This window comes from Epinephelus lanceolatus, chromosome 11 (assembly GCF_041903045.1).
Source record: "Epinephelus lanceolatus isolate andai-2023 chromosome 11, ASM4190304v1, whole genome shotgun sequence".
Taxonomy (NCBI): Eukaryota; Metazoa; Chordata; class Actinopteri; order Perciformes; family Serranidae; genus Epinephelus; species Epinephelus lanceolatus.
In genome coordinates, this window is record NC_135744.1 from 18,533,410 (window position 1) to 18,548,577 (window position 15,168).

At 42.0% G+C, this 15,168-nt stretch overlaps 1 protein-coding gene across 1 annotated transcript in view; it reads left to right on the forward strand.

Annotated features, from left to right (window-relative positions):
- cltca (clathrin, heavy chain a (Hc)) overlaps positions 1-15,168 on the forward strand; it is a 48,328-nt gene that overhangs the window by 18,350 nt on the left and 14,810 nt on the right. Inside the window, exons 3-14 of the mRNA XM_033649458.2 lie at positions 2,283-2,551; positions 2,736-2,897; positions 3,000-3,113; positions 4,292-4,465; positions 8,124-8,321; positions 8,515-8,715; positions 9,055-9,207; positions 9,458-9,580; positions 10,637-10,774; positions 10,871-11,035; positions 11,178-11,358; positions 12,225-12,388. Coding sequence (XP_033505349.2) covers positions 2,283-2,551; positions 2,736-2,897; positions 3,000-3,113; positions 4,292-4,465; positions 8,124-8,321; positions 8,515-8,715; positions 9,055-9,207; positions 9,458-9,580; positions 10,637-10,774; positions 10,871-11,035; positions 11,178-11,358; positions 12,225-12,388 — 2,042 coding nt within the window. The remainder of the gene's footprint in view (positions 1-2,282; positions 2,552-2,735; positions 2,898-2,999; positions 3,114-4,291; positions 4,466-8,123; positions 8,322-8,514; positions 8,716-9,054; positions 9,208-9,457; positions 9,581-10,636; positions 10,775-10,870; positions 11,036-11,177; positions 11,359-12,224; positions 12,389-15,168) is intronic.

Sequence of the window (15,168 nt, forward strand, 5' to 3'; positions counted from 1 at the left end):
AAAATGGTTGTAAACAGGACGTGACGAAATATTTACATACATTTTTGCAGAGGATCGTGTTCGCGCAGGATTAATATTACCCTAGGTATTTTCTCTGGACTGTGTTACAGAAGGTAAGAGTCACCGTAATTTTTACTGACATTATCCGTAATGATTACAGACATGGCGCGTTCGGACGGGACTAAAATCCCTGGTAATAATTTCTTTACCCCACGTCTCCCCATTAAACTAATCTCGTCCACTAGGGCTTTAGCTGACTGTCCTTTCTACTAAGGACATGGTACAATGTGCAGCTATAAATTGTGTGCTGAACTTTTATAGAGTTCTAGCGTATTGCTGACAAACATGTGACATGCAGACATGAGCAGGAGTGAACATTACAATAGTGCTGTCTCTGCCTGTTATGCAGCCTGGTTAAATGTTACACAGGAAACACATAAGTCATCATTTTGATTCTTTTAGAGGACGCAGACTAGTTTGAAGCAACTTTCACCCTGATTATATTTTCACATTTATACCAAAGGTATTGTGTTAATGCTGCAAAGATGAAGGCACTGATCACTTCAGTTTGCAGTAAGCGGGGTCCTCTTGTGATTAGGACGGCTAAGAAAATGCTTACCGCAAAAAAACTGAATAAATTGGAAGAAGTGCAATTGAGCTTTAAAATGAGTTGTGTGATTACAGACTTTATGTTATGACTTTGTGAAAAGTAACAGTCTCAGTAGCTCAACAGTGTATGGAGAGCTCCAGATCTATATTGGATTAAGTAGTAGCACCTGTCTTTCTCTCACTCATTATGCAGCGTAGGGTCAGATTGTTCCTCACTCTTTCTCCCCCCACTGTCCTCCCTGCTCAGTCTACCATTATGATGCTTCTCAGCTGACCTTGTCACGTGACACAGTATCGAGCCTTAACCTCTTCATGTAACCGTGTCTGAAGGATGGACACAATGTGCACACACACACACTTCGACAGCTGATCATAATTCAATTACAAATCCCTTTGCTTGCTCTTTGAAATTTGGCTGCTGCTGCAAGTGATCCATTCGCCATATCGCTTATTGTACTCTGATCCCATGGCTTAGTGATGGCAAAATGATCTCGACAGTTGTGCTAACACAACAATCTTTGCTTTTTTTCTCACTTTGTTGATGAGAATTGAATAATGAGCAAACAAGGAAGTCACACTGCTTCTTAATTCAGCTTTAGCTCACTAAATTAACCTTTACTAATAAACAAAAAAATGCAGGTGAGTGAACCTTTTTTGAACATTTAGTGAATGATCTGTTATCAGGACAAACTTAAGTTGTTGTCAGTCAACCATAATCATTATTGGAAACCTTTCCTGCAACTCTTGTCCAAAATAGTTCACCCTTCCCCCTTAATTGTGCTTTTATCTGTTGTACTCCAACTGTCGTATTCCACCGCTATATATTGGACTCAGATGCAGATGTGTTTGCCTTTTTTGTGAGTTGTTTGTTTCTTGCTTCTACCCTCTGTCCGCTTTGTTTCTCTCAATGAAGGCTGTCCGTATTATGGGGTGGGCCAAGTAGTCGGACATGACAATACATGACATCTACTGAGTACATTTATCAAACCATTTTTAAAGAGCTGTGGTCAGTTTACAGTAAAATACTGTGTTTATTAGTGAGTATTCTTAAAGGGAAACGTAGGTGTTTTTCAGCTTGGACCTTATTTTCCCATATTTTTGTATCTAAGTGAGTAATGGGAGCAACAATTTTTGAAATTGGTCCAAGAGGTAAGCATGTATTCAGTCATTTATAGCCTCCAAGCAGCATCTGTAACCTTTTTTGTCTTATTTCGTGCTTGTTAATGCACATTACAAAGAACGTTTTTCCTTATTCTTAACTTTTTCAGTCACTAATAATTGTATATGGCATTAGACAGCTCTGCAGTTACATGTTCTTATTGGCCTGCCAGTTCATCATGTACCAATATAGTTTGGAATAGATACATTTACTTGCTCGAAGTGCACTTGATTGACTTGACTTTAAGTCACTTATTCCATTTTCCTATGCCAGTGGTCTCACTACACTTCAGATATGACACTATTTCCGACTACAGCATGTATGGCATCCCCTTTCTATCAGTCATGACGTCGTTGCTTGATGACCTCTGTGTCATGACTACCAATTTTTCAAACTTGAATCTCCCTTTTCTGTTGAAACTTTGTGTTTTCTGTGAATGTGTGGACACACTGTCACCAGATGCTATAACATTCCTCTTGGGCCTGGTTCCTGCCCTCCTTTCTCCACTCTCTAGCCGCCAAAACCCTTCAGATCTTCAACATCGAGATGAAGAGCAAGATGAAGGCACACACCATGACGGACGATGTTACCTTCTGGAAGTGGATCTCCCTTAACACAGTTGCACTTGTGACTGACACTGCTGTCTACCACTGGAGCATGGAGGGTGACTCACAGCCTGTGAAAGTCTTTGACCGCCACTCTAGCCTGGCAGGCTGCCAGATCATCAACTACCGCACTGACGCCAAGCAGAAGTGGCTCCTGCTCATTGGCATCTCAGCCCAGGCAAGTAAAGTTTAATACCAGATATGTAAAGTTAAGTAGGTCAAGACTGAAACATGCCGTCATCGCAGATAATATTTAGCATTCATAGATAGCCATAGATACACAGTAGCTTTAGCAATGGTTAGCCAGTCAGTTATATATGTATGTTTTTATACATACTAATGTGTTGTTTTGCCCTTTTCAGCAAAATCGGGTGGTTGGAGCCATGCAGCTCTACTCAGTTGACAGAAAGGTGTCCCAGCCCATTGAAGGCCATGCTGCCAGCTTCGCCCAGTTCAAGATGGAGGGGAATTCAGAGGAGTCAACTTTGTTTTGCTTCGCTGTCAGAGGGCAGGCTGGAGGGAAGGTGACTGGTGTTGTAACGTAACAGAGGAAGCAGATTTTAATGTCAGTCTCGTAGCAAAATCTGAGTCTATTTCTAACTTGTGTTTTTTTCTGCGTGACACAGTTGCATATCATTGAAGTGGGGACCCCACCAACTGGAAACCAACCATTTCCAAAGAAAGCAGTGGATGTGTTCTTCCCTCCAGAAGCCCAGAATGACTTTCCTGTGGCCATGCAGGTGTGGAGCACGTTTACAGAATTGACCACCTGAATCACACTAGGGTTGTCTCTTTTCAAAGAGTAAAGTTTGAAGGAATTTGAGCTGCATTAAGAGACAAAGAGTGTGTCTTTCCCTTCAATATAGTCTATATATTTTCATCTGCTCTGTTGTACAACTGCAGTGTGTCTTGAGACTGTGGTGTGTTTTGAAAATTTAGCTCCAGTTCTGTCATTATTCCCAAAAACCTTCTCCCAAAAAGTGAGTCTCGAGTAGACAGTCAGACATACTTGCCAACCTTGAGACTTTGAAAATACAGAGGATATTTCTTTCTCTCAGTACTCTGCATTTTTCTCTCCATCTCTCACTCACTGAGGAGGACGAGGTGAAAGCAGCTTGTTTACTACGTCACATGTATGCCAAGAAATGACATTCGGCGCAGCTGTGTTGTTGTCAGAGTGGAAACAGTAGACATTTAGAGTCGTAAAGCTTATACATGCTGTCCAGTGCCAGAAACAGGTTGTGATAACAAAAAGGGGAAAAAAGTTGTTAGAATTTAGCAGCAAGTTCGGAGAAATTCGGTAGAACTCCTGTCTCCTGGGTAAATCAGGAGCATTGGCAAGTATGCAGTCAGATGAGGTTGTACAAATGGCGTTGCTCCACTCATTTTTGCTGCCTCGCTTGTGTTGCAACTAGCAAGTGAATCCTCAGATTTGTTGTCATTGTGAAGGCAGCTGCTTTGTGTAAAGTCAGCAAACAGCCATGTCTTTGCTGATTTTTCCGTATTACGATATAAAACCCAAAACATATCCAGACGCTGCTTCTCAGGTCCTTCGGCATCACGATTATCCCATCAGCACAGCTTTGCTCGCTAGTGTCCTCATCCATTTTTATTCATTAGCTTAATCAATATGGCATGAATAAATTTTAAGAGCACCCTCTGCTGGACCTCCAGACAAACTACTTCAGACAGTCTGTTGCACTTTTAGACTGTAAATCTTGAGTTCGAACACGTCATTACAGTTCAGATATTTAATTTTTTCCCACATTTGAACAAGAGTTTAACTATCAAATAAAAAGTGACACTCATACAAAGTGAAATCAGTCAGACTGATAAAGCAAAATCAACCACATAAGTTTTTGTGAGGTTACCTTAATCAGATTTACTGACCCAACATTTCATCTTTGGTTTCTGACAGATAAGCTCCAAGCAAGATGTGGTTTTCCTCATAACCAAATATGGCTACATTCATTTGTATGATTTGGAGACCGGCACCTGCATCTACATGAACCGCATCAGCGGAGAGACCATCTTTGTTACCGCTCCACATGAGGCCACCGCAGGCATCATTGGAGTCAACAGGAAGGGACAGGTAAGAAGGTCAACCTTTACTCAACCTGTGGGTGTTCAAGAAAATTAAATGTATGTTTTAGCATGGCTGCTCAGTCTTGGAAATGTCAAAGTACAATTTTTCTGTTGACTCTATCACACAGCCACATCAGAACCACCTCTTTATTATTCAACCCTTATGTCATCAGCAATCTCATGTACAGCAAATCTGACACAGGTGAATGAATGTAAACAAGCACAAAATCAACATCCATTGTTGCATGTGCTTATAACAACAACTCCTTGTTTGTCTGTCGTCATCAGGCAAGCTCAGACTTTTCCAGGACACATTATAAATAATCCAAGGTGTAGTGTTTCACACAGAGAGTCGGGAGAGGGTTGTATCTTACTGCTTTTGTAAAGCTGAACCAGAGAGGAGAACTGGATCCAGTCAGCTGATTAATAATGTTCCAGCCAGGCCACACACCACATGAATAATTGAGTGAAGAGAGGAAAGCTGATCTGAGGCAGTGACAGATCTCGCTGTATGGCAGGGCACTGAAGTGCGTATGCGTGTGTGTACACACATCACATGCACAGAAACACGGAGGCAGTGATCTGAGAGATAATAGGCCAGTGTCAGTGCCTCCAGTTGAGTGGGTTGGTTACCAATGATATTGGTAATCTGATACTTGGTACATTAAAACAATGCTTTTCCCATACATTTCTTTTAAATCTGCTGCTGTCTTTGGTCAACAAACATCAGGACTTGCATAAACAAATTTTTATCTGTCTAATATATTTTATTTATTACTCTCTCAGGAAACTAAAAGAAGCGTTAGTGTAATTGCCTTCTTAACTCGTCACAAAACACACTTCATTCAGCCGTCTTAATTAGTCTTGGTAGTTTTCCAATTAGTTAGTCCAACAGTCACCAACTCTGGTTTGGTCGAAATAAGTCGTATGAGTCGTATTGACCAATCAGGTAAGCAGTTCATTCGGCGAGGTGGAACACATTGGCAGAAATGCAGTCTCGGAACCCATCATCATATGATGATGACTCAGCTTTATATTAGCTTCTGTTTTGAATGTTTTTGCACTCATATGCAGATGTATATTTGTAGAGATTAGCTGAAGTGACTCGTGGCGTACGGAAGAAAGATGAAGTCATGGCTTAGAGATCCACTGGCTACACTGGATCGTTCCAAAAAAAAAAAAGACCCTCACCCCCAGAGGCTTATCATCGTCAGACCAAAAGTCAGTGGGTTTTGAGATTGGATGTGAAAATGCTGATCTACACACTGTTTATCCGGCCAATCTCTCCATCTCTCTCTCTCACCGTCTACTGAGCAGTGTCTCTTACTCGTTCTTTAGGATGCAGCTACTGTAACATTACATCATGTTTCAACCAACATGCAATTGATGGCAACAGAAAAACAAAACAGGAAAATTTGAGTTACAGTAATATTTTAAAACTTGTCAGCAGTTTTCTAATTGGGAGCTATGGACTAGAGCCTGCTTGTGTGTTTTGAGTCTCAGCATCAGGATGTCTGATACTCAGACTAGGCAGTGTGTATGTGCCAGACCTGGCCTGACGTTGACATGCAATAATGATAGCTGCAGTGGCAAAGCAGAGAGGGACAGAGAAGGGAAGGGAGTGAGAGAAAGCGAGGGCCCACCACCCATCAGCACATGATGTCAAGCGGGAGGCACAGCCTGGTGCCCTCAATCCTCTTAGTGCTGGTCCTCTCATCCAATCACAACCTCCACCTTATCTTCCACGTCATGAGCATGGCAGAGACCTGTGATGTCTGCCCTGCAGTTTTACTGTTCTGTGTGTGTGTGTGTGTGTGTGTGTGTGTATGTGTATCACTTGATACGACAGCTCATGTGTCATCTGTCGCTCTGTGCTCTCTTGTTGAGAACACTTGTTCTGCCAGGTTTGTCTCCTTTTCCATCAGACTCTGGTCATTGCCTTCAGACGGAAGTGTTACATTTAGAACAATTTTTCCCCACTCAATCACTGGCTTACTTTTGAAGAGGATTTATTGAAGCTGCCACGTTCCTATTTGTTGTGATTCCTGACTTTAATGTTAGCCTCTTCATCTCTTTCAGTTGCTGTATTCTCTACCCTGACCACACCTACATACTGACTAGAGTCTCCACTAAGGGACCTATTTATACTCCCTCTTTTCTGTCCATTTCTTATTTCAACTGCCCCCAATTAGTCCGCCCACATTAGTATAAGTGATTCTGCTTTAGTGGCAGGAAGAATGAGGTCTAGTCACCCGTGTTAAAAGCCGGGGCACTGACCTGCTGGGCTTGTTTGTAGAGGGGCCAACACTGGCTGTCTTTCTCCTTCGTCCCCCTCCCCTTTTCTCCACCCAGCTCTTTTCATTCAACTCATTCTCCTTTCAGTCTCTGTTGCCAGACTGCTCACAAAAGCCATGCGTTACACTGACCCACTAATAATACATTTGCATTCAGCAGCCACAAACCAGGGCCAGACAGCATTTAATGGAGTTTAGTGCCGTTGCCCACAGTTATGTTCAGCTGAGCTCTCCCACTCTGCTAATTTCTGGCACACAATGTTAATAAGGAATGTGTTGGTTTATTCCAATGTTGTTTAAATGTATCTAAGGGAAAAAAAAAAAGACCATCCATCTGTATTGGTCTAGCTTTAACTCAGATCCTTGATAAACATTGTGGGGGTGGGGGTTAGGAAGCAGTGCATTTAACATCATGCTTCATTTAGATCCATGCCTTGAGTTACTGCAGATCGACTTCGTTGGCCTAGTTGCCCTTCCTAAGCCCCACCCCTTTTTGCCCTATGCTCCAATAACCATTAAGCAAGCCCGGAACCAGGCAGAACCTTGATCAACTCTCCTCCTTCCTGTTATATTTAAATATACTGTGTGCTAGGCTCATCTATGTTAAAAGGGAAACCAAAATTTGAACATGCTTAAAAGATGTCAGCGGAGTACTGTCACAGTCTTCACACACATAATACATTTTAAATGGTACTGTTGGCATCTCGAAGCCACCAAGGCTAACAATTTAGCAAGCTTGCAAGTGGAGGAGGTGCAGGAAATGCAGAGGCATAATGACAGAGGAAAAGGATGAGGCCATTGGGAATATCATCATTTTCCTCAGACATATAAAATTCTGAAGAAAAACTGCATATGACTAAAATAACAATATATTTACTCGCCATCCAACAAAAAATGAACTTCTGTGGTCTCCGCCATTTCTGAAAATGTCAGCAAACACGGCACAGCTCGTGAACTCGAAGCTTTCAGAGAATTTCCACTTGAGAGGTTGTGAATACCACAAGAAGGAGGCGTTCATATGGACTGTGAACACGGTCAACATGACCCCATTTGAAGACAGCAACAGAGATTTGGAAAAGCACACATAGGTTGGTTGCTGATATATTTTTAAGATGACGTGGCTTATTGAGATCAAGGCCAGTGTTTTTTGTTGATACCACCATGGTTCGTACTCAGTAATAAATACACCGAGTACTTCACTGATCACCAGAAAGGTAAAAAGGGACACATAACAAGCAGTGCAGGACCAATTTTTCCATCAGAATTATTCAAAGAGCTTTTAAAGAGGATAAAAGCTGTCAGCATGATGTCACTGTCATCTCATCTCTTGTGTAATGTACTGCAACATTGTCTATTTTCCCTGTAACACAGGTGCTGTCAGTCTGTGTGGAAGAGGAAAACATCATCCCCTACATCACTAATGTGCTCCAGAATCCAGATCTGGCTCTCCGCTTAGCTGTCCGTAACAACCTCGCCGGTGGTGAAGAGCTCTTTGCACGCAAGTTCAACACCCTGTTTGCTGCTGGAAACTACTCTGAGGCCGCCAAGGTTTCTGCCAATGCACCAAAGGTACTCCTCTTGTCAGCATGGGGCCAATCAGCATCTCTCTAACATAGTCTGAACAAAGTGTAATAAAAGATCCACATTATTTTATTAATCGCAGGGTTATATTATTGGATTGCATTATATTCAACCCACTTGTTTTTCCTTGTGTGAGCCATTTAGCTCTCCTCTTACCTTCAGTTGATCTTTCCCCTCTCAGGGCATCCTGCGAACCCCAGACACCATCCGTCGCTTCCAGAGCGTTCCGACTCAGCCAGGCCAGACCTCCCCCTTGCTGCAGTACTTTGGTATCCTGTTGGACCAGGGCCAGCTCAACAAGTTTGAGTCCCTCGAGCTCTGCAGGCCTGTCCTCCAGCAGGGACGTAAGCAGCTCCTGGAGAAGTGGCTGAAGGAAGACAAGGTATTGTATATCTCCATCTCAGCCTCCAATCACAGGAAGACGCTCTTCCTGAGCTGCCTGTTTGTTTACATGACCCGCCTATGATATTGGATCATGTGTGAACATCTGTTATGCAAGGAATTTGTGACGTTGCCCTTTGAAACTGTAGATTTGGGTGGTTCTGAGTAGGGACGTTCCTAACGACTAAATTCCTTGATGTTTAAACGTAAGTGTCGACTGTGAGTGGGCGACAAGATTTTAAGTACAAAAAAACCTCAGATAACAGCGGTATTTTCTAGCTGTACCGACACAACTGCTAATATTGTTTCCAATGCTGATGTTACTTGTCCTGTATTTCAGTTGGAGTGTTCAGAGGAACTGGGTGACCTGGTGAAGGCAGTGGATCCCACCTTGGCTCTCAGCGTCTACCTGAGGGCCAACGTCCCCAACAAGGTCATCCAGTGCTTTGCAGAGACTGGTCAGTTCCCAAAGATCGTCCTGTACGCCAAGAAGGTATGTGTGTCCGGCTGAGATGAGATTTAAGCCCTCAGAGGTTTCATAATTCACAAATGATGAAATGCATGGCCAATAATTGAGAGGTAAAGGTAAAAAATGTTTCACACTTTAATGAAGTTGTGTGTCTCAAAGAAGTATAATGAAAATAAGAGCCTTTTTTGTTGGACTTAATCACCTAAATTAATGGATTTAAACATTGGCACTGAAATGTGATTGTAACGTCGATGCATCAACTTTTTTGTTGCAGGTGGGCTACACTCCAGACTGGATCTTTCTGCTCAGGAATGTAATGCGAATCAACCCAGAACAAGGCCTGCAGTTTGCCCAGATGCTGGTCCAGGATGAAGAACCGCTGGCTGACATCACACAGGTCAGAAGAAGGAAGAGGGATTTTAAGTGATCCATCAGGAATACATGGACTTTTCTTACTCTCTGTCTTATTATGATTGAAACTAAACAACATCAGTTTAGTTGGAGTTTAAAAATCAGCTGTTGCCCTGCAGCACAGGGTGGATTGGGTTGTGCTGCAGAGTCTTTGAGGTTAGGACCTAACTTTTTCTCAATTAAGATAAAAATTGTGGCCCTCTTAAATCCCAAATCTGCAGCCAACAAGTCGACCCCAAACTTTCCTTGAAACTGGACAATGTATTTGACTGTGTCATACGACATGCCAACATCTGTGAACCTCAGCTATCCTGTAGTATAAAGGAAATGCACCTCTTCCTTTGCTTCCTGCTGCTGCAGACACTCTGCACTGCAAATATCAACTGCTGACACAGCTTTCTGTTGCCTACAGTGCTGCACTGGCAGGTAAGAAGAGTAAAACATAGCGTCGAAGACTTTGTTCAGTCTTCAAAAGAGGGAATGTGTTGTATTCAGCCAACTTTCTCTTTTCACTGTAAGTGGCTTTTAAGCAGCTTCAAAAAAGTATGTGGTCTTACTGCATCTCAGGTTAAATCCTGTAAGTGGTGCAGAGTTTTAGGAGACTGTAGTGGGAGTAGTATGTTCATGTTGGAGGGAGGTTTTGTGCACTGATAGCGACAGTGCGGTGCTACTTTTAGGGTTGTAACTTAACATGTATTCATCCCTAACGGTTTTGGGATAGGACGTTCAGTTCGGTATGCAATATACATACACAGCCCTGTGACCCAAACAGTCAGAATGGTTTATAAATGTCTACTATTCATGAACTCTGAACAAAAAATTCTAGAGTGTGAGTTTCATCTGGGAAAAGTTTGGCAGTGTACTACTTACTGTCTATCAGCTGTAGCATGAGCATGCTTGGCAGTTTAGCCTGTAGTTTACCCTGGCTATATTTTGTTCAAGGAAAGGTTTTGACAAGTTGTATTTCTGTCAGGGTTTTAGCAGCAGGTGACGCATGTTTCCTCTCTTGAGTGGTCTGCTTTGTGTCTCCATGTCTGTACAGATCGTGGATGTATTCATGGAGTACAACCTGATCCAGCAGTGCACCTCCTTCCTCCTGGATGCTCTGAAGAACAACAGACCCTCAGAAGGACCACTGCAGACTCGCCTGCTGGAGATGAACCTCATGCACGCTCCACAGGTCGACACATACTTCACTAAACAGAATCCAATTAATAGATCTGGGATGCACTTTTTTTCCCTAACTTTTTTTTCATGCTTCATGTGATGGGTGCAGGTTGCTGACGCTATCCTGGGCAACCAAATGTTTACCAACTATGATCGTGCCCACATCGCCCAGCTGTGTGAGAAGGCTGGACTCCTGCAAAGGGCGCTGGAGCACTACACTGACCTCTATGACATCAAGCGTGCTGTGGTGCACACACACCTGCTCAACCCAGAGGTAGGCTTAATTTACTGACTGAGTGAAATTAAAACTAGACGCTATTTTTCTTTTTCATTGCCTATCGTGGAATTGTTCATTAATCCATGGTAGATATTGTATGACCTATCACTTAAACTAACATCCCCTCCTCCCCCTCCAGTGGCTGGTGAACTTCTTTGGCTCCCTGTCGGTGGAGGACTCTCTGGAGTGCCTCAGGGCCATGCTGTCAGCCAACATCCGCCAGAACCTGCAGATCTGTGTGCAGGTGGCCTCCAAGTACCATGAACAGCTCACCACACAGTCTCTCACCGAGCTCTTTGAGTCCTTCAAGAGTTTTGAGGGTGAGATCACAAACTTTACACTGGCATATGGCATGATTTGATGTTTCAATCTCTTTTTAGTGAAACACTGTGATCAAAAAATCAGACTGGACTGAAACAGTTCCTCAAGAAACTTGAGGAACTCGATCACTGAAAATCATCAATGCAAATTATATGTATTGTAACCCATATAACTATACAGTGCACTGAGCTTTGCACAGATGACTATAACTGTCACACAGAGAGACCTGTATTATTTTCTCTTTTGTATATTTACTTTTCCTCCTGAAAAAAGCAAAAGTATTTCTGGGTTCATGTAGGGTTGAACTTGAATTTTGGGCCCCATCATAGCTCTAAAGCAATCAGGTAATGATAACATGAAATTTGATCTAAAATAAGTTTGGATAAGATGACAAAATTATTGGTTTATGTTTGACTAGATTGAACTAAAATAGTCATGGGTTTCTTTGACTAAGGCTAAAAAGCACCAAACTTTTAGTTAATTGACACTTGACTTAAAACAAGTATTGACAGGACTGAGACTAATTAAAAAATACCTGACAAATTAACACTAAGTGGTATTTGACTCGTCCTTCAGTTGTGTTCATGCGGTCACGCACTTGATGACAGATGTCCCCAAAATATCAATTAGTAAAGTAGGCCAGAGCAGCGCAGAGGCCAGACAATCAATAGATTGAGCAGAATGTCCTGGAGGTGATTTAGTTCACCTCAGCTATTACTGGAATAATGAAGCATAAAGGTTAATGGAGAGGAGCAAAACTGCAGTCACGGAGCTAAATTTTTAATGTCTTTAATATCTTTAGGATGTATTACTGGATCTATAATGCTATCATTAGAGTGGTAAATGACTTCTCTGTGTCTCTCAGGTCTCTTCTACTTCCTGGGCTCTATTGTCAACTTCAGTCAGGACCCTGAAGTTCATTTCAAATACATCCAGGCCGCCTGCAAGACGGGCCAGATCAAAGAGGTGGAGAGGATCTGTAGAGAGAGCAACTGCTATGACCCTGAGCGCGTCAAGAATTTCCTCAAGGTAAAGCCGCAGGGACAGCTGGAGTGATCAAACGCTGACATCTTACATCTGCTCCTATCTTTCTATTCTTTACTCATGAGATTTACTTATCTCTCTCTGTTCTGATCCACTCTGTTGCTTTTTTCACTGTTAAATCTTGTCTAAACCACAACAGCTTTTTCAGGATTTAACACCATGTTTGTGGTGAGAGGATAGTTTGAATTATGTGTTTTGGAGTGGGGTTGTTTGACGTACTTCTCTAGTCAGTGTGTTACCTTTTTTCCTCATATACAACATGCTTACATTATGTTATTAGCTTACACCTGTGACATTTTAGATTGCATAAATATGCCTCGTGCCTAGCAGACTTTCCTCCTCAAATATGAAGCCAGGATAAATCACACGTAAGACTTCAGACATTATTTTGTGGGGGTTTTGTTGTCTTTGCAATTTATTGTTTCTTATCTGTGAAATAGAAGTAGATAAAAGCTTAGTTTCTGCAGAGGGAAATGGTTTTCAGCTTACAAAAATGAACAGGAGGTCTGCACACCACAACTTGTAGTAACATTTCTCGTGATGTGCAGGTCAGGCCACGGCCTATGCCACGGCATAAGCAACATGTCTACGCAGAGCTTACACCATATGTAGGGCATCAATTCAACGCAGAAGTATAAATCCCACTTAATTGTGTGACTTCAGTGAATCTGAACTAACCCTTTCATGCACCAAAGTCGCACAGTAACACAAACTAATTGATCGAGGCAGCAATAGACCAGCAACTCCCATGGTCTGTGAAGTAAAATTACTGTTTTTGTCAAAGGAGTCTGTTGGCTGTAAGGAGAGCATAGATAATGGCTCCAGTTCCCTGTCAAAAAGGGCTTTCTAATGGCAAGGTACAGCAGTGAAAATATTCTAAATACAGTCTACACTTAAACTGATAGTGATTTTTGTAGGCTGAGAAAAAATAGTACATCATACAGCCCCGCTTCAAAAAAAATCTGAACTATCCCTTTGAAGCAAAATTTTCGAGTGTTGCAATTTTGCATTCACCACATATCGTTTGAAGTGCTTTAAAATGCTATTAAAAGAAAAGACTTAAATATTTTGACCCCTTTTTATAGATTAGAAAATGATCACTGTCACTAGCAGATCCCCAGCAGTCAATTATGTTTTGTGCTTTTCCTCCTCTGTCTTTGGAATGGCAGGACATGTATCAGGTAAATCCATCCCTCCCCACAGCACAGGACCTCTCCCTTCTTTTTTTGCTTTCACCCTTACCCCTGAACTTCAGGCACAGGATTGAAACTGGGATTCGTATGGAGTAGTATATACTTAATACACCACGATCCATACACCCATACTACATAGCTTTATGTAGTCCTAGTCATTCATTAGATGTTCTGTGTGTAATTGCAGTTAATGCTGAACAAGTCAGGGTCCTGTACTCCGTATTTGGAAACATTGAAGGTGTCTGTGTGTATAGTGTCCTGTAATACGAGCCTCTAGTCAGTGGAGCATGTTGTTGGATGACACAGACAAGGTGCACAATCCCAGTTTGTTAATCCTGTATGAGTGTGGATAGCAGCGTTGTGGTACAGAGGACTAGTGGGTAGTGCTGTCTAGTGTTGACCCGACAACTGGCAGCTCTCCTCCTGCGAAAAAGTAAGAAAGCTACTTTAGAGTATTTAGAGGTTTTGTTCTGTGACTCTACTGTGAAACACACTAATTTTGCAATGTGACACCCATTTGTTGTAGTGACGAACCTTTTATTTCCCCTCATTGATATTGTTTTAAATGTGTATATTTTTAATCACTTAAAGGGTAACTTCTGTATTTTTCAACCTGGACCCTGTTGTCCCATGTTTTTGTGTCTAAGTGACGAATGAAGACAACTGTTTTGAAATTAGTTCAGTATTGAGACACAGTTCTGCAGCTGGCAGCAGTTAAACGGGCTATAATGTAACCACTTGGGGTATTTGTGCACCATCAGTATAGTACGTATATAGTACGTCCAGTGAAGGTGTTGTTTTTGCCACTGACAGGCTCAGATTAGTAATGTAAGTGTTTGGCAGCTTATGCAAAGGATCCCTACAGAGATAGACCTTTTTGTTAAAAGAATAAGATCCTTTTTGTTTAACCAGAAACAGCATCAGAATCACCAGACTCCATATAAATAAACAGTAATTTTAGTGTGTATAGAGGCATCATATTTTTACATTTAACTGGTTGAATTAGCAGTTAATTTAAACCAAACTAGAGTCATTGATTGTTTGAACAGTGTAAAGACAAACCAAGATGGTTTTTGTGAGTTTTATTTAGTTTATTTTAACTTTGAATTAATGAATGTGTTATGATTATAGAATCGCTGTTTATTTAAATGGAGTCTGGTGGGTTTGGCAAAAGCGATTTTGGTGCTGTCTCTCGTTCAACGAAGAGGATCTTACTCTTTAAAAAAAAGATGTATCTCTGTTGGGATCTTAAAATATTAATCCGAGCCTGTCAGTGAAAATAAAAAGCGGACAAAAATTACAAAAGATTACACGGCAGCCTGTTAGGGTTGGGTCGGTTCGGTTCTCGGTAATACCAGTTCAGTCCGGTACTCCGTCTTGGACCGGGTTTTATTTTTTGAGACCAACCGGACCGCATACTTGGACAGAATGTACGCGGAGCAGACGTTGCGGAGGTCCGCCCGGTAAAAGTGGATGTCCGCAAGCCCTGTGCGCGCAAAGCACGACCGCGCGGACTCCGCTCTGCGCATCAGTGTCACACAAAAGACTGTTGGAGGCAACCCTTGTTTGCAC